The 19,622-nt window shown below is 39.5% G+C and overlaps 1 protein-coding gene across 2 annotated transcripts in view; it reads left to right on the top strand.

Moving 5' to 3' along the window:
* The first annotated feature begins 3,010 nt into the window (after positions 1 to 3,010).
* Positions 3,011 to 19,622, top strand: part of LOC137137009 (GTPase IMAP family member 9-like) — a 49,462-nt gene continuing 32,850 nt past the window's right edge. Inside the window, exons 1-2 of one of the 2 annotated variants that reach the window (XM_067522864.1) lie at positions 3,011 to 3,141; positions 6,755 to 8,081. In XM_067522864.1, coding sequence (XP_067378965.1) covers positions 3,117 to 3,141; positions 6,755 to 7,602 — 873 coding nt within the window. In that variant the 5' untranslated portion in view covers positions 3,011 to 3,116 and the 3' untranslated portion in view covers positions 7,603 to 8,081. Of the gene's footprint in view, positions 3,142 to 6,754; positions 8,082 to 19,622 lie in introns of those variants that run through there. The other variant, XM_067522863.1, reaches the window with a different exon arrangement.

Raw genomic sequence — 19,622 nt, 5'->3', positions numbered from 1 at the left:
ACAGGTAAGAGGGTAAATTAACAGGGACAAGTTAACTAAACAGGAATAGACAGAAGGGAATAAAACCTAAACAAACTAAACTAGAGGCAATGGGAAATTAACAGGGGTAATTAATACAGGGAACAGGGGAAAGTAAATAAATCAACTAATAAATTAATAATAACCTAACAGAGTTGAGAACCAAACCACTATAACTAGAAATAACCAAACCATATAACAAGGAATACAAAACCACATAACGAGAGACCAAACCATGGACCAAAACCTTGACAGTCCAGACAGGGATCAGGCAGGATACACACTTGTGACAAACACAGACAGAGTACTAACACACACTTACACATAACACAAACCAGCAGAGAACAGTGGGGAGAGCAGGGTATAAAAGGTCAGAGGAACAGGTGAAACAAACCAGGACAAAACGTGGAAGAGACACAAGAGGATCAATAAAATAAAAGCCAAAACAGGAAATAAAGCCAGATAACTTAAACACGGGGACAGAACTGTGACAATTCAGGGTCCACCGTCAAATTGACATTCACTATTTAAACTAGAAACAAAACATTGTCCATGCTTAGATCCTGTTATTAGTCTAGTACAGACCTTTGTGAGATATACAGATGTAAATGATGTAGTGAATATTGTAAGTATTCTCATATGTTACGGTTTTTTACATGTGCTATTACATGATGCAGGCTCTTATATATAAATGGATAGAGGGAATCATTGGTGGTGAACAGACATCACTGTATGTTAAAATACCAACCAACCCAATACACACAAAGGAACTAACATTGGATCCCATGTCTGACTGGCCCCCAGGAGACCCTCACACTGATGGTGATTTAGATCACAGAACACCATAATTCCTATAATACTGTTTACATTTAATTTTGCCTATTTTTTTATGTTTTGTTTAAATAGCCTGCTAAAGAGGGAACACTACATATTTTTGAGATTCCTAAATTTACCATGTTGACACTTCGTGCCAAAAGGGGCAAATGTGGGGGAATAGAGTAAATTTAGTCATAAGGTTGGATAATTAGCAAACACTCAGCCAAGATGGGCTTATTGAAGAAGTCACAATGTGGACAAGAAGTCGCAGGTTGTGTCATGTTTAGAGGACTGCTCAAGATCACCGTAAGCCCTTTGTTGCTACAAGGCCCAAAGCAGTGTAGTAGATAGTGAGTCCTCTACAAGAATCTACAAGAAGGTGCAATGAAAGGGTTTTATTGCTTCACAACTGTAATTAACAAATAACCTAAAAAAATACAAGAGTGATGATTGTCAACTGCCTGCACCTGTTTCTTCATTCATGTTTTGTGAGGGTGGTTCCTTTCTTGGGTTTAAGTATAAATAGAAGGGGTTTGAGAGATACAAGTCAGAAGACCCCAACATCCATGTGGTCTTCTCCATGCCGGCATGTATTAAACTGAGATGGTTCATCACGCTGAGTTCTGTCTACAATTCTTCCAAGAGGGAAAATTTCAGTATCACAGTATTATTCCAGCTTTTTCCAACTCCAGTCCTCACGTCTGTGTTATATTTGTTGGTGAGTCTGAAATAAATGAAAATGAACCAGAGTGTAACAGTGTCTGCAGAGCATCTGAAAAGAAAAGCTGCAGTAGAAAAATCTTTCATAGGAAACTGTAGTAGTTGCTCTCTGACCACAGTTTGTACAACCGGCTCAAACCAGTTTGCTGGTTACTGACTTCGGGGTGATAAGCAACATGACATTTATCTGCAAGAGCAGGTGTTTAGGCAGTTAACATTATTCAGACATCCAGTCCTACATGGCTCAGAAGCTCAGAGACATCAGGGTCAACAGCTTAGGTACATTTCTGTTCCCTGCTGTAAATTAAAGACTGACTCTATTTGATATTAATAGGAGACAATGGCTCCTATACAAAACACACAGCCGACTCAACATAAAAGGACAATCAACACAAAAACAATCTAAAATCACAAGACACAACCTTGGTAAAAATGGGGACAAGACAAGAAAAGACAAGAGCAGGACGTCTATGGGAAACAACTCTCACATAAACTTTACAAATGGTTTCAGTCATAACTGACTATGTGAAAACTATACAACCATAATTCTCACAAACACCTTTTTTTATAGCACTGACATCCTGTTTGGTCTCTGTACTTCCTCTTTCTATGTCTTTTTGGCCTCCCAGATACTGTCCACTTTAATTTTTACTCACCACATACTTTCGGTTCTTAAACTTTATCTTTCATACGTAATTTAATAATCCTTTAATTTTATTATCCTTAAAATGATGATTATTGAATAACAGTGAACTTTATAACATAACAGTCATAGAAAAAAAATCACATTTCTTGGAGTAAATATTTATTCAGGGATATTTTTGAATGACAAATGAAACTAACAGAATCTGTTCAGTAGAACATTCAGTAGAAATGCTCTGCATGGCACTAAACAAAGTCCAAACATATTCAGTGCTGACTCCAAATTCCCCGTAGTTGTGGATGTTTGTCTGTCTGTGTGTGTCTCTCTGTGTTGGCCCTGAGACTGGAGACCTGTCCAGGGTGGACCCTGCCTCTTGCCCAGTGACAGCTGGGTTAGGCTCCAGCCTAATGGATGGATTGAAGTTTTGACATCATGAAAATGTTGAATCTTGCGTAATTTTTACATTATATGAACATGAGGAATAATTATACATTAATCAGCGAGCAAACAGCTGAATGAATATTCATCTGTAGCTTAATACCTTAAAATCCAGTTTTACATTAAAGAAACACCACATAGCATCTGATTCTGTCAAAAGCTGCAGCTCTGCCACGTCTTTAAAGTGAGGTGCATCACATCATAATGTGAGGGTCTCTTCTCAGAAAATGTGGATCATAACTTTGGAAAACCACTAAGAAATATAAACCACAATGATCCTTTAAAGATTATCTACTGCATCATGAATTTTATTTCTCTATTTCATAACATGGCCAGTGGGCGGCCACTTTACCAACTGAGCCACTGGAGGAGGAGACAATGTACAGACTATAATTCAGAGATGAACTGAAAATCCAACTCTTCAACAACAGACCTTGACAGTGACAAGACTTCATAGATCAACTGCCTGTAAAATACAGATATGGCCAGTGAACCTTTTCCAACATGTAAGTACATTTGCATCTCTCATATTCATGGCAGCATTCAAGATTTAAAACCTGCAGACCAACAGCTTGTTTCTTAATACTGTAGCAGAAACTTTTGTATCTGTTAGACTGAAGGGTTAGAAGGTTCTAATTTACTTATTAACTAAATAATAATATTGTACGAGCAGATAAGTAACATCTGTGCTGCATTAGTCAGTGAGCTTTAGTCTGCAGGTTAACTGGTCATTTTCTTTGTCTTCTTTTATGCAACTCTCCAACTCAAGCTCCTCTTACTCACATATCCCATAGCATCATTTCTCTACTTTATAATCTGTCCTAAATCCTTTTTCTCATGGTAAAAATGGAACAGTTTATTCCTAACAATGTTGGAACCAGTGCATTTAGTCTCTTTGAAACTCATGGTCATCAGGTGGGATTATAATTATGTAATAAAAATACTGATGTGGTTTATTTCCTGTTTTAAATCATTGATTACTTCACATTAATTTATAAATTTTTACATTTATTTCACAAAATTAGCAACAGTCCACTGTCACATGAGCAGCTGACCAGCTGAGCTAGATTTGCTTTTGACCATAATTCACATCCTTCCTTGTACTTTCTGTCACCTAGAGTCTGGTGTAGTGTGATGCTCTAGAGGGCAAACTCTGACCTGATCATCCCTGACTAACAAGAAAAACAGAAACCAGAATGTGACACAGCCAGTCCCACTGGAATTGTGGGGTTAGTTACTTTGCAGATGGCAGATTATTAAACCAAAATCTAATGCACTGATAGATGCTGATATATTTGGAATAATTGAAGTAATGAACAAAAGGCCAAAGTCCAGTAATGATGGAGACACAAAAGACAGAGACTAGTCAGCTATGTAGCGTGAGCAGCATGTGAACACAGCAACAGCTGCAGCTTCAGGTTTGCATATGTGTCTCAAAGGAGACGTTCCAATCCAGTAGAACACAGAGGGAACCATGTTCTGGAAGTGATCTAAGTCCAAAACACAATCACAGTGGTTCCACATGTAAACACAGAAACACACACTTGAATTTCCATACATGTATCATGAGTGGCACACGAGCCGACATGCAGGCAGTGAGACGTCATTGTTCACCTTGACAACAGCACCAGCTCTGAAATGAAATCTTTTCTCAGCCTGTTGGACTCATTTGAGTTCAGACAGCATGTTACTGGTCCCACACATATAAAGGGTCTGAATCTGGTTTTCTGCAGAGGTCTTAATGTTGCCATAACTGTCAACATAGAAATTGCAATTTCTGATCACTTTTGTATTTTTCTTCAAGCTCGTCTGTACTAACAAGCACAAAAATAGAGAAATATTATTCAGAGAACATTACATCCAATGAATATTCAAAGATCACACTGCCCATTTTGCATCCTGTGATGTGATATTGGATCATTTCTGTGATAAATTATTACCAGCAACTGGGACACGAGCTACACTGAACAAGTAAGTGCCTGTCATTTCTCTCTGCTGATTGAAGCCTGTGTCACATATAAACTCCGGACAACGTTAGGAGAATTCAGTCTCGGACTTTATCTGGAGTGATGTTTCAGACATGTAACTCACAGCAGGAGATCGTCTGCATAAGAACCACACTCGCATGTGAAAATCGTGCACGATCAGCGAACACTGGAGGCACAACATGGTAAAAAACTTCAAACATCATCCACATGCCTACTCGCTCGCTTTTAATCCTCCCGATGATTCAGGACAGATCAGAATGCTGCACAAGCTCACACACATAATACAGACATTGCACTAGCGGGCTCCAAGGATAAAGTCCGGATCATCTCAGAAGTGTCTCACTCGAACACATACACCACCTCCTGAAAAAGTCAGGAGAAGGTCACAATTCTAGTGCTTGTCTGAAAGGGACTTAAGTCTGTTTTTTCAGTGTTAAGAACTGTAGGTAGAATGTTCAGCTCTTCTGCTGAAGTGGATATTTGGTCTGTTGTTGTTGTTGGTGTTAGTTTCATCTTAATGATCACTGAGCATTTCCACCTTTGACCTAACTGTGATGGAAAATCAAGCTTGATTAGATTTTACTGCTTGTGTTTTATCTAGTTGTAATGGTAACTTGTACTCAGTTTACTTATGAAGGACGTGTCAAAGAGTTTTAAGTTTTTATTTTTGCTGACGTATTTCTCCTTTCAAAGTGTTTTCTCTGTCAGCAGCCTTTGGGTTTGGAGTCTGATTCCCTTCTGCATGTATTTCATTGTGAACTCCCACCTTCCAGCAAACGGAAGTGAAGGCTAGTGGGGTTTTTGTTTGTTAACTGCTGTAACATATGGTTGTTATGTTACTTCTCTCACCCCATAAAACTTATATTGTCTGCATTGATTCCCCACAAAGTCCAGAATGGAATTTAAAATCCTCCACTTTACATTCAATTCAATTCAGTTTCATTGTTAGAGGCCAAATAACAATGACAAAAATGTAAAGTGCCTTGAGAATTAGAAATAGAGAATTGTAGAGAAACCCAGCAAATCCCCCTCGAGTAGCACTTGGTGACAGTGGAGACCAAAAACTCCCTTTAAGAGAAGAAATATCCAACAGAACCAAGCTCTGGGTGGGAGCATCTGTATGGACTGGTCGGTGTGAGTGGAGAGTGAAGAGAAAAAAGTTACAGAGCAACAGGAAGCAAAGCAATGAAAAACATATCATTTGGGAGGCGATGAACTACTTCCTGGTACCACCAGCACATATTGTCTTGGACACACGAGCTCCTCTATTATACATGGAAAACAAACGGAGAGAAAGTGGGGAGGGGTACACAGCCCAGATGCTCATGTGTGGAAGAAAGAACTGATGGTTAGAAGAAACAATATTTTTAAGTAAAAGTACAGTAACCTTGTCTCATCAGCATGACTCCATGTACATATCAGGTTTATTAATTGAGTTAATTAATTGAGAATGACATGAAAACATTGGCAAAGAATTGTTTGGTACAAAAGCCCCTGATGGTCAAGCATCAAATCTTAAAGACCTCATATTACTGTATTATCCTTATAGACTACTTGTCTGTCAGAGTGGGACCAAGTAGTTCTTTTGTTGCTCTTTTCTTTTCTCTCTCCACTTTCCACTCACCCCAACCAGTCAAGGCAGATGGCTGCTCACCTGAGCCTGGTTCTGCTGGAGGTTTCTTCTGTTAAAGGGAGTTTTTCCTCTCCACTGTTGCCTATGGCTGCTCATTATGCAAAGTCCCTTTAGATGATTTTTGAATGAAATTCTAAAAGGATGCACTCCATCATTATGTTTGTAGTTTGTTTATTCGGTTATGTCATCGGAATGTCATCCTCCATTCTGTTGTCATCAGACTGATTATGAGTATCAGTCCCAATTAGTGCAGACTTTGTGAATCCTGACAGGATGATGTTGCTGTGAAGCTGTGCTCTTCATCCACCATGTGTTATTTATAAAGGTGACAAAGTAAAGTCTTAAATGTTTGGATTACTGCAATGTCAAGTGGCTGGAGTAACTTTTCTCTTCAGTTGTAAAGTGATATGTGCTCATATGCTGTCCATCACAAATAGGACTTTGCCTGCATTTTTATTGTGTATTATTTTATTAAATAAACTTTTATTTTTCCAACAGACACAGAGAGGCCAGAGCTCAGAATTGCACTTGTTGGGAAAACTAGAACTGGCAAGAGTGCAACAGGAAATACCATCTTAGGAAGGAAGGCTTTTCAATCAAAGTTGTCTCCTTCCTCAACGACTAGACACTGTCAGAAGGAAACAGGAACGTTTGAGAGTCAGATGGTGGCTGTTATTGATACTCCAGGTCTGTATGACACCAAAAAAACTCAAGATGAGGTGAAGAAAGAAATCGCAAGATCAATCTCATTTGCTGCTCCTGGTCCTCATGTGTTCCTGGTTGTGCTGCAGCCGACCAGATTCACAAAAGAAGAGCAAGAAACAGTAAGAATCCATCAGAAAATGTTTGGAGACAAAGCAGCATCATACACTATGGCCTTGTTCACCCATGGAGATGATCTGAAGGAGGAAGACGTCTCCATAGAAGAATTAATTGGTCAAAGTTCAGATCTCAGTGGCTTTCTCAAAGAATTCCATGGAGGTTATCATGTTCTTGACAACAGAGACAAGGATCCATCTCAAGTCAGAGAGCTGCTGAAGAAGATCAACGCAATGGTTCAGAGAAATGGAGGAAACTACTACACCCATGAAATGTTCCAAGAGGCTGAGAGAGCTATAAGAGAAGAAATGACTCGTCTTCAGAAAGAAAATCCCAATATGGGGCAAGAAGAGGCAAGAAAAAAGGCAGAGAAAGACAACTCTTATATCAGGGCCTTTGTTATGGGGACTGCAGCCACTTGTGGAGCATTAGCTGGAGGATTTTTGGGAAGTTTTGGAGGACCAGTGGGAACTGCAGCAGGAGCAGCAGCGGGAGTGATGCTTGCTGACAAATGCATTTTACAGTGACATACAATAGAAAATATTTCCGAATTACAACTATAATATTATAATGGAGATAGATGGAAAAAGTGATGTGTTCATTTGATCACATTTTTTAATTTTCCTGATCATCCAAGCAATGTATTTTTAGCAGCAATGTGCATCTTCATTTTCTAATCATTATTGATTATTGATCAGGTGATTAATGAAACACATTTGAAGTTTTTAGTCCAAAACAAATTGTGTCATTAGAAAGTTGTAGAACAGTGTGGACACACAGCTTAGTTGAATTGTGCATCATGAATGAAAAAGAGGAAACAAGATTTAGAACAAAGTAGCTTTTCTTGTGCTGTCAGAGGTTGATGTTGAAAGAGGGAACATTTTGAAGACTGTGGAAAACATGTAACTTGTCAATAAATATATTTGAGAAATGATCATGTGAACCAAGACCTTTATTGTCCAACACAATTATCTCAAGCACAAAAATGCAGCAGAACATACAAACCTCTGTGGTTGTAGGAAAAAGGCTAAAGGTGAGAGATGAGTGTGCAGAAGGGGGCAGAGATGGTCAAAAGTGAGAGTAAACAGAGTCCAGAGGGGATTCATGACACCACACACACATGCACATGATCCTAAAAGTCTTCATTTCTGCTTTTTCTGTTTAACTGATATGACTTCCATCTAAATACATAACCAGTGTCTCAATCCACAATACAGATTCAAAGATGTGCAGCTGAAGTTTGTGAAACGCAACTATATAAAACACACATGAACCACAACTGGTTAATTACAGGAAGTCAAAGACTTGTTAGACATTTAAAACAGAAAACAGCTGTCAACAGTACAAACTATGTCCAGCTCTGCAAAGAAATATTAGAGAAACCTAAAAATAATCCAGCTGATAGATCTGGATCTACATACACAATGGAATGTTCCAAACCTTATAAATTGGTCTCTGGAATTCAGAAGACAACTTACATTTTCAAGTGACAGCGGTTATATTAGTCTCATGTGTCTCTCTGACATAGTGGACACCTGAACTGTGTCCACTGCAACAAAATAGGTTTCTTGGCTGTTTCTTCACATTCCAACAGCTGCTTCTCTGGAAGCAGGTGAAAGTGAAAGGAAAGTTTTCTCTGCGTGTCTGTAGATTATCAGGAGGAGGACAGAGACAACTGGCTGTGGACTGATGTCCTGAAGCTGTTTGTGAAGATGAAGATGTTTGTGGTGTTTGTGATCCTCGTACACGGTAAGATCACCTTCCTCCCTCTGATCTGACTGATCCAACGTCTTTAATCTTTATTTGATTCCTCTTGAACTGATCCATGTGTTTGTTGGATGAAATCCTCCTGGATCCTGGATGTGTCAGACTGTCCTCAGTTGTCTTCTTCAGGATTCTGTCCCTGTAGCTTCTTCATCTTCTCACAGCTTGTGTTCCCAGCAGTAACAATGATCCTTTGCTGTGGTCTTTTTGCTGACAGCAGCATCAGATGTGGATGGAAATGTTGGGCTTCATTCAGACAAATGTTGAGTTTCCAGGCTGCTCACACTGCAGAGGACACATTCACTTTGTCCCAGTCTTTCAACACCTGTCCAACCACAACACCTTCACATCACTTCTTACAAGATTGAAACAAACCAAATCAAAGCTTTGATTTCTTCTCCTCACTGAGAGAGTTTTGTTCTGGTGAAGCTGCAAGAAATTTTGCGACATCCAGCCACTAATGTCTAAGATCCATTTTAAAAGGACATCAAGAGGCCCAGTGTCATCAGGAGACACAGATGCATAAAGCTGAGTGTCATCAGCATAGTTGTGGAATGAGATGCCATGTCTCCTGATGACACCACCTAGAGTTAACAGATCCAGGTTAAAAAGTAATGGTCCTAAAATTGATCCCTGGGGAACACGTTCTTTATTTCAGAGGTTCTTGATATGTTTTCACTAGTTTCAAGAAAGAACTGTCTGCTGGAAAGACAAGAAGAAAACCAGGTAAAACAGTTCCAGACAGTCCAACATGTTCCCTCAGTCTATTTAAAAGAATCTGATGGTCGACTGGATCTAAAGCAGCACTTAAGTCCAGCAGTAATAAAACTGAGGGTTTATTGTTATCTAGATTAAACATGATGTCATTAACTACTTTGACTAGGACTGTCTCTGTACTGTGATGAGGACAGAAACCAGACTGAGACATTTCTAACTTGTTGGTTGTGTTAAGAAAATTGCTAGTTGTGTAAAAACTAGTTTTCTTCAAAATGGGACATTGGAAATAGGTCTGTAGCTACTGGGTGTGGATGGATCTGAGCTGCTTTTTTAAAAACAGCTTGAACAAGTGCACTTTTAAGAGCTGCAGGGAAAAGTTGGTAACAATAGTTAAAACCTCATCAGACATTTTTAAAAAGGAGGTGGGAATTGGGTGAAGAGCACAGGTGGAAGACTTCAGTTTAGATAAAACCTTTCTTGGTGTTTCAGCATCAAGCAGAACAAAACTGTCCAGTGTGTCTTCACATTGTCCACATGTCTCTGTAATGGGACTGTGTGCTTGGCTGATGTCAGACCTGATGGTGGTTGTTTTCTTTTGGAAGTCGTCTGCAAAGTCCTCAGATTTAAGACCATCTGTGATTCATATGGTTTTTGATTGGGTTTAAAATGTTCTCAGTTGTTTAAAAAGCAAAAACACACCAACATAGAAATATTTCTGTGAGCACAAACACACAATGATGCACAGGACTCACACAAGCTTGGAAAATGTGGAGTATGTCTGAAAACTCCCATCTATGGCATCATTATTGTAGCCCACTGTGAGCTGTGACCCACCCGTGACTTACAAAGAGCCAATTGTGAGGTTTTCCAGCACTTTTAGCTAAAAACACAAAGAATTAAAGACATTTACATTCAGTTTTTGAGTGAATACATTTGTACATTATTTTACATGTACACACATATTAAATGTAGATATTTACAAATGTATGTACAGACAAACAGACAGACTGAAATACAAATCCCAGCACAGACACACAGACTGACACACATGTGGACAAATAATGAAGCTGCTATATTAACTTATGTCTTTGAGGTTTTTACTTTGACCACTGATCCTCTCAAAGCTCCACCTGCTGATTCAGCAGAAAACATAACATTCACATTTTCATCAATATAAAAACCTAAATATTGATATGAATCTGCAAACTTCAGGTTATATGATCCAACCTTAAACTGATAAATGTTATAGATGAAGAGGAAGTCGTGAAGTGAATTATTTCAGTTTATTTTTGCCAATAAACAAACTGCATTTTTACACCATTCATCAACATGTGAACACAGATGTTGTCTCTGTTTCAGGTTGAGGAATATTGAAGGTTCACAAAGCAACAATCTCATTTCTATTTTCTCTGGTTCAGTAAAAATGTTCTGGACATACAGCAGTTACATTTTAGTCCATCAAGATTCAAGATTCAAGATTCAAACAACTTTATTGATCCATAGGGAAATTGTGTAGCCTTGTTTCAGCTGCTCTCAGTGAAAGTGAAAGTAGAAAGTAGAAAAGTGAAAGTGAAACTAGAAAAGAAAGGAAAAAAGAACTTCCACCAAACCATGACAATGAACACGTTTAATTACAAACTGCTGATCAAGTAAGAAAAAAACCCAGCTAGAGGAGTAAACATAAATTAAATTTAAAAACTTTTATGGTGTAGGAGGTTAGGGCCACAGGTCTGTATTAACTGGTGACACTGGGACGGGCAACTTCCTGTACTGGCACCAGGCATGATGTTTTCCATCCCACAGGCCCCCTCTCCAGCTGCAGGCTCAGGTTGAAGATGTGCTGAAGGATGCCACATAGCTGTGGGACACAGGCTTTCAGTACCCTGGGGCTGACTCCATCAGGACCTGCAGCCTTTGTGGGGTGAAGCCTGCATAGCTCTCTCCTCACCTGCTCTGCTGAGATGGTCATTGCTGCAGAGACAGGAGTGGTGTCTGAGTCATGAAGGGGTGAGACGTGGGGAAGCTCCTTAGGGGGGTGGATATGAGGCACATCAAATCTATTCAATAATGTGTTAAAAGCTCTAACCACAGTCCCCTCTGTCCTCTGGCTGCATGTCTTATATCCAGTGATGCTTTTCATGTCAGTCCAAACTGCCCTGGTATCCTTCTGTTGGAGTCTCTGTTCAAGCTTCCTCCTGTAAGACTCCTTCCCCTCTTTGATCTTTACCAACAGCCGTCTTTGGACCTCCCTCACTGCTGCCCTGTCACCTGATCTGAACGCTGCCTTCTTCTCATTCAGGATTATTATGTCTTTCGTGACCCATGTCTGGTTGTTTGGGAAGCAGCTGACAGTTTTTGTTGGTACACAGATGCCAACACAGAAGTTGCTGTAATCTGTAATGCAGCCTGTCAGTCCATCAATGTCCTCACCATGTGTGTCACAGAGTGTTTTCCAATCCGTGGCCTCAAACCATCTCTGCAGGGCATTTGTGATTCCCTCCTTTCCTCTCTCCTCTCTCCTCCGATCCGCCCGCACTGTGCTGAAGCCATCAATACTGATGCATGTGTCGGACATACTGTCCCGCAGCCCTGTCTCCATGAAACACATTAGTCTACACTCTAGAAATATATTTTCCTTCCTCACCAGTGCAGTCAAATCCACCTTGTTCTCCAGAGACCTCACATTGCCCATAATCAGGGATGTCACCCTCACCTGCCTGTTTTCTTTTCCACCTTCCGCTTTTTAGCAGCTCTGCGACCTCTCTCTGTTTTCCTCCTTATTTTGTCCGGGATGTTTAAAGTCCTAACGAAACTTAAATCCATGGTGCCGGTCTGCTGCAGCCCGATCAGCTGTTCTCGACTTTAAACAGCTCCATACAGCTGTTGCTCGCTGGTCACAGCTTGAAGCAGAAAAAGTTTTGCAATGATAAAAACTAAGATATAAACTCCTCCAACCGCATGATCAGAGACGGTAAGCTCTACACAGCAAACTGGATACTTTACTATACTAAAATAATACATAAAAAATATGAAAAAGGAAGAATACATTAAAAGAAAAGGAGAGCAACTGCAACAGGCTGCGGCTCGGCCTGCACACAAAAAAATTAAAAAATAAATCAGAATGTGTCACGTCCCACTGAGCCCTGTGTCAACTCACCGGATACTTTAAAAAAATACTTTGATATGTTTTCACCACCTACAATGAACAAATATACACAGATTAACGTGTGTTCATGTGTTAATGTGAAAAACAAAGTGTGATATGTTATTTAAAAAGAGTGTGGCCTGTCAATACTTGTAGTTATTTATGTTTATTTTATTTGTATTGCAGTATTTTGCCTTTTGAATGTACTGTAAGTTTGATGGATCCACCCCAAATTCCAGCCTGTAGCAGATCAGACCAGAAAAAACACAGTTGGTCCAGTTTGTCTGACTCATTGGCCACTGGTAGGAAGCTGAAGTCCTTGTGCCACAGACCAAAACATTTTCCCAAATGGACCCTCTCTGTCTGTGTGTCCTCACTGTTTCCCAGCATGTCTCAGCTGTGGACCGTAATTTTCTCTGGTCCCCTGCCAAATCTGACCAGTGACGACATGTACACCCGCATGTCGTCATTCAACCGCTGGCTGTCTAGGTGGTGTCCAGCAAACGATGTGGGCTACATAGACAATTGGAAACGTTTTTGGGGAAAACCTAGGCTGATTAGGAGAGATGGCATCCATCCTACTTTAGATGGTGCAGCTTTCTTATCCAGAAATATGTAGTAGAAGTATGACAATCCAGAGTTGATCCTAGGATACAGAGATCCAGTCCTACACGCCTCTCTGCAGTGTCCTTACAACCGTCACCACCCCACAACTCCCACATACCTATAGAGACTGTGTCTGTTCCCCGACCTAAATTACATAAACTAAAAACGACAACAAGAGGAGTTAATCATAATAACCTAATAAAAGTTAAGACTACTCCTCTTACAGAACAAAACCCCAAAACTATTAAATCTGGATTATTAAATATCAGATCTCTCTCTTCTAAATCTCTGTTAGTAAATGACTTAATAATCGATCATCAATTCCATTTATTTTGTCTCACTGAAACTTGGTTGCAGCAGGAAGAATATGTCAGTTTAAATGAGTCATATTAATGATCATGTTCCTAGAAGCACAGGCCGAGGTGGAGGAGTAGCAGCAATCTTCCATTGTAGCTTATCAATAATTCCTAGACCTAAACATAGTTATAACTCATTTGAGAGTCTTACTCTTAGCCTTTCACACCCAAACTGGAAAACTCAAAAACCACTATTATTTGTTATCGTGTACCGTCCTCCAGTCCCTTATTCAGAGTTTTTGATAGAATTTTCTGATTTTCTATCTGATTTAATGCTTAGTACAGATAAAGTCATTATAGTGGGTGACTTTAACATTCATGTAGATGCTGACAGTAACTGTGTTTAATTCATTATTAGATTCAATTGGTTTTTCCCAAAATGTAAATAAACCCACTCACTGTTTTAGTCACACGTTAGACCTTGTCCTTACGTATGGAATTGAAGCGGATAATTTAACCATATTTCCTCACAACTCTCTTCTGTCTGACCAGTTTTTAATAACATTTGAATTTACAATAACGGACTATATAGCAGTTAGGGAAAAATTCCACTATAGCAGATGCTTAAGTGAAAAAGCTGTCAACAAATTTAAAGAAATTATTTCTTCATCATTTGCTTCACCATATGTTAATACAATGGAAAGTAGTCTCCTTAATGTTACTCCTGCACAAGTTGATTATCTTGTTGACAATTCTGCAGCCTCACTACGTACAATACTCGATACTGTTGCCCCTCTGAAAAAGAAGGCATTAAACCAGCAGAGGTGATCTCCATGGTATAGTTCACAAACACGCAACTTAAAACAGGAAACACAAAAGTTAAAAAGGAAATTTAGAAGAATCTCATTTAGCCTGGAAAAATAGTTTAAAAACGTACAAAAAAGCTCTCAGTGATGCCAGAACAGCATATTATTCATCATTAATAGAAGAAAACAAGAACAACCCCCGGTTTCTGTTCAGCACTGTAGCCAGGCTGACTAAGAGCCATAGTTCTGTTGAGCCTAGTTTTCCCTTAACTTTGAGCAGCAATGACTTCATGACCTTCTTTATGAATAAAATTGTAGCTATTAGAGAAAGAATTCACCAGATCCTCCCCCCAAAAATTACAGATAGATCTTCATGTACAGCAGTGCTAGAGTCATGGATAAGGCCCCACTCCCTGTTAGACTGCTTTTTACCCATAGATCTCTCTGAGCTAACTTCAATTATTACCTCATCTAAACCAACAACCTGTCTGCTAGACCCTATTCCAACTAAGCTGCTCAAGGAAGCTTTACCCTTAATAGATACGTTCATATTAGATATCATCAATCTATCTTTAGAAACAGGCTATGTACCACAGGCCTATAAGGTAGCTGTAATTAAACCATTACTTAAAAAAACCTGTCTTGACCCAGGTGTTTTAGCCAATTACAGACCAATATCTAATCTCCCCTTTATTTCTAAAATAATTGAAAAAGTAGTCGCAAAACAATTATGTGATCACCTTCATAGGAATAATTTGTACGAAGACTTTCAGTCAGGATTTAGAGTTCATCATAGTACAGAAACAGCACTGGTAAAAGTCACCAACGATCTTCTCATGGCCTCAGATAATGGACTCATCTCTATACTTGTTCTGTTAGATCTTAGTGCTGCATTTGATACCATTGATCATAACATTTTATTACAGAGACTGGAAGATGAAATTGGGATTACAGGAACAGCACTAGGTTGGTTTAAATCTTATCTGTCTGATAGATTTCAATTTGTTCATGTTAATGATGAATCCTCCATGCACACAAAGGTTAGCTATGGAGTTCCACAAGGCTCTGTGTTAGGACCAATACTTTTTACTTTATATATGTGTCCTTTAGGCAACATTATTAGAAAACACTCCATAAATTTCCACTGTTATGCTGATGATACCCAGCTATATTTATCTATGGAACCAGATGAAAATAATCAGTTAATAAAGCTTCATGCCTACAAGACATAAAGGCCTGGATGTCCCACAATTTTTTACTTTTAAACTCAGACAAAACTGAAGTCATAGTATTTGGGCCCAAAAATCTCAGAAATATGTACAATACCATATTGTTACACTAGATGGCATAAGTCTGGCCTCCAGTACTACTGCAAGGAACCTTGGAGTTATTTTTGATCAGGATCTGTCCTTTAAGTCACATATAAAACAAATCTATAGAACAGCCTTCTTCCACCTACGGAACATTGCCAAAATTAGGAGCATCCTGTCTCAAAGTGATGCCGAAAAACTGGTCCATGCATTTGTTACTTCTAGGTTGGACTACTGTAATTCCCTACTTTCAGGATGCCCCAGTAACTCCCTAAAGAGCCTGCAATTAATCCAAAATGCTGCAGCAAGAGTGCTGACTGGAACTAGCAAGAGAGATCATATTTCACCTTCACTAGCTTCTCTCCATTGGCTTCCCATTAAATGTAGAATAGAATTTAAAACCCTGCTTCTTACATATAAAGCTCTGAGTGGTCAGGCTCCATCATATATAGAAGACCTCATAGCACCATATCATCCCAGTAGACCACTTCGCTCTCAGAATGCAGGCCTACTTGTGGTTCCCAGAATTTCCAAAGGTAGAATGGGAGGTAGAGCCTTTAGCTATCAAGCTCCTCTCCTGTGGAACCAGCTCCCAGTTCAGATTCGGGAAGCAGACACCCTCTGTACTTTTAAGTCTAGGCTTAAAACCTTCCTCTTTAATAAAGCATATAGTTAGTTATAGTTATGCTGCCATAGGCTTAGACTGCTGGGGGACCCACCCCCCAATGCACTGAGCTCCTTTCCTCCTCTTGACCATCTCTCCTCTCACCTCACCCCGCAATTGTCACCACTGTATGTCATTAACTCTGTGTGTTCTCTCCCGTAGTTGTCTTTGTCCTCCTCTGTCCCCCTCTCTCTGTCCCTTTCTGCAGGTGTCCCCGGCTTTGAAGCTGTGTGTCTTCCAGCGTGCAGCTACTGGTCCTACCAATCTGCCCGATGTTTTGTTGTTGCTTCTTGTTGCTCTGTTCTTTTCTCTCTTCACTTTCCACTCACCCCAACCGGTCGAGGCAGATGGTCGTCCACCCTGAGCCTGGTTCTGCTGGAGGTTTCTTCCGGTAAAGGGAGTTTTTCCTCTCCACTGTTGCCTATGGCTTGTTCAAGGGGGAATTGTTGGGTTCTCTTTATACATCTTTATAATGTTGACTTTATTCTGTAAAGTGCCTTGAGATGACTTTGTTGTGAATTGGCGCTATATAAATAAAGTTGAATTGAATTGAATTGAGTTGTTTCCCATAGACGTCCTGCTCTTGTCTTTTCTTGTCTTGTCCCCATTTTTACCAAGGTTGTGTCTTGTGATTTTAGATTGTTTTTTGTGTTGATTGTCCTTTTATGTTGAGTCGGCTGTGTGTTTTGTATAGGAGCCATTGTCTCCTATTAATATCAAATAGAGTCAGTCTTTAATTTACAGCAGGGAACAGAAATTATTTTTCTTTTTTTGGGGGGGGGGGTCACTTGCTACGTGCATCATGGAACAGAAAACCGAACCAGCAGAGTTGAGCTCCTGCATCAAACAAGCTCCTCATCATTTGATCTTCTTACAAACTCATTAACATTGTCAGATGTTAATACTCTAAACCATCCTACATTCACTGATATGCACTATTGATCATGTGTCCCACAAACTTTTCAGATCTAAAAATCCAACCAATTGAACTAATCTCTAATTCATTCATCTCCTCAGAATAAATGTACCATCACCTTTTCTCTTAACCACTGTGACACTGAAAGGCAACTTGAATCTGAATTTAAAGCCTAATCCAAACTATAACCTCATTAAAATGTAACTAACTCTGACCTGCATCTCTTTTATTTGAATTTAGTGTCTAACTCTAACTGAGATCTGGTTAGAACACAACTAGCTTCAACCAACACTGTTTCCTAAAAGTAACTATTCCAGGTTTATGGCTAACGCTGACCCTACTCTCTGAGTAACTGAACCCAGATGAGCACCTTCCCTCATCTTAACCACTCATTCTGTTCTAATTCTTCACATTTCATCAGGCATCAGATACATTGTCACATTGTGCTGTACATCACTGAAATCTTAGAAATGCTCTGCTTATATAGCTCTTCTATCCAAAACACTTCTAATTTTCCCAGTCACACACTCACACACCGATGTCAGTAGCTGCCATCATACAAGGTGCTCAACATCACTTCAAGTTATGGAGGAACCAGGATTGTTTTTCTCCAAATGAGATGTACAGTTTGTAATAGTTCAGTACCCAGCTCTACTCAGCAGACTTTTACAATGATGTGTGTTTAGTTTCTTTAGATCCTCTTGTTCACCATCATCTATGTGCACTCGCTTTATCTTAGACGTCGCTCGGACTGATGCATTTGGGCAACATGGATCATGTTTGTTTGCAAAAGCAGACACATGTAGGAACAATGGAACCAGAGCACAGACCCTGCAGATGTCGTCATGGTTACAGCAAAGTGAAACTGCAGTATTTCAATAGATGCCTTTATTTGAATTTGTTATGAGATAAAACTTTATTTATAATATAACCTCCATTAGAGAAGGAGAACTTTAATACATAAAGCTTTTCTCTGTGTGAAGCTGACAGACAGTAGATATTTCATATTTTACAGGACATGTCTTGTGCTTTAGAGGATACAGCTCTGAAGTGACCTTTATAATTCAGTATCTTCCTCTGATGATTTCATTATTTAATCAAATCTGTAACGTTTCAACTCCTTTAACCTTTTACAAACTTCACTGTGTTGTTCATTTTATTTGAAATAGGTCAAATGACCACTGTTGTCCATCAATCTCCACTTATTGACCCATAACAACAAAGAGCCAAACGTGTTTTCAGAAATGTTTTTGATTTGAAGAAATGACTTCAGTCCTGTTCATCATCAAACCACCTTTAACAGTCCTACAAGCTGTGGAGCAGATGGAGCTGAATGGACATTTGAATGTCAAAGTAAGAAGTGAAGAAGAAAAAAAGTCCATCATGTGTCAGTGAAAGGTGTGGACGTCTGACAGAGACGGTTCAGGTTCACAAACACCACTGTGCTGCTGTTTAGGACTAAGATTTGGAGTTGGACTCGTCTGTCCTTTCTTCTGTAGTCATATTAATGTTAGAATGTCTCTTCCTGTCCATCAGATCATCTGACCAATTAAAAAACAGACTTTGTGAGACGTTTGTGTGATTTGATGGACGTCACATTGGTGCTGCAGACAGGACTTTACTGAGAAACTACAGACACAAAGACACTTTCTGTGGACAATAGTTTGGACATGTGATTGTGGTCAGAGTGATGCTCTTGATGATGAAGGAGTTGAATGTAAAGAGGGACAGATGTCTTTTCCAGGACAAACACAGATGAGACAGTGAGCAGGTGATTGTAGTAAATGTTTCAGAAAATCTGTTGAATCAACTGATTAAAACTGTCACATGTTGAGTGTGAGAAGAAAACAAAGAGTCGAGAGTTTCTTCCAGAGTGAGACGGCTGTCTGAGTTCTGAAGATCGAACCACTGACCCTGTGGTCCGTGGACAACTGTCTTACCAACTGAGCTACAGCCGCCTAGAAAAAGACGACCAGAGACAAATGTGTGGAAAACTGACCTTTGATCCTGTTTTCTGTCTCATGATCATGATATTTACTATTGTGAGGGACCGAGCAGACGGACAAGTGGACAACAGGTGAGGTTGCAGAGGGATGGTTTTAATTATTCCCCCGAAATAAAAAACAACAAAACAATAACAACTTTTTTATAAATAAGTATGTCGTACTAAACTAAAAGACGTCAACAAAACAAAACTCAACAAAATGAACAGGGGAAAAGGGGAACATATACATGTTCTTTGACGTCTCATGTGGATGCCACAAGTACCCTTTAATGTCACTGCTGGACACCCCAGGAAAGATTTTACACACAAACACACACA

The sequence above is a fragment of the Channa argus genome, chromosome 12 (assembly GCF_033026475.1).
Source record: "Channa argus isolate prfri chromosome 12, Channa argus male v1.0, whole genome shotgun sequence".
In the NCBI taxonomy this organism is placed as follows: Eukaryota; Metazoa; Chordata; class Actinopteri; order Anabantiformes; family Channidae; genus Channa; species Channa argus.
Note: the sequence above shows the minus strand (reverse complement) of the source record. Positions and strands in the feature narration are given on the sequence as shown.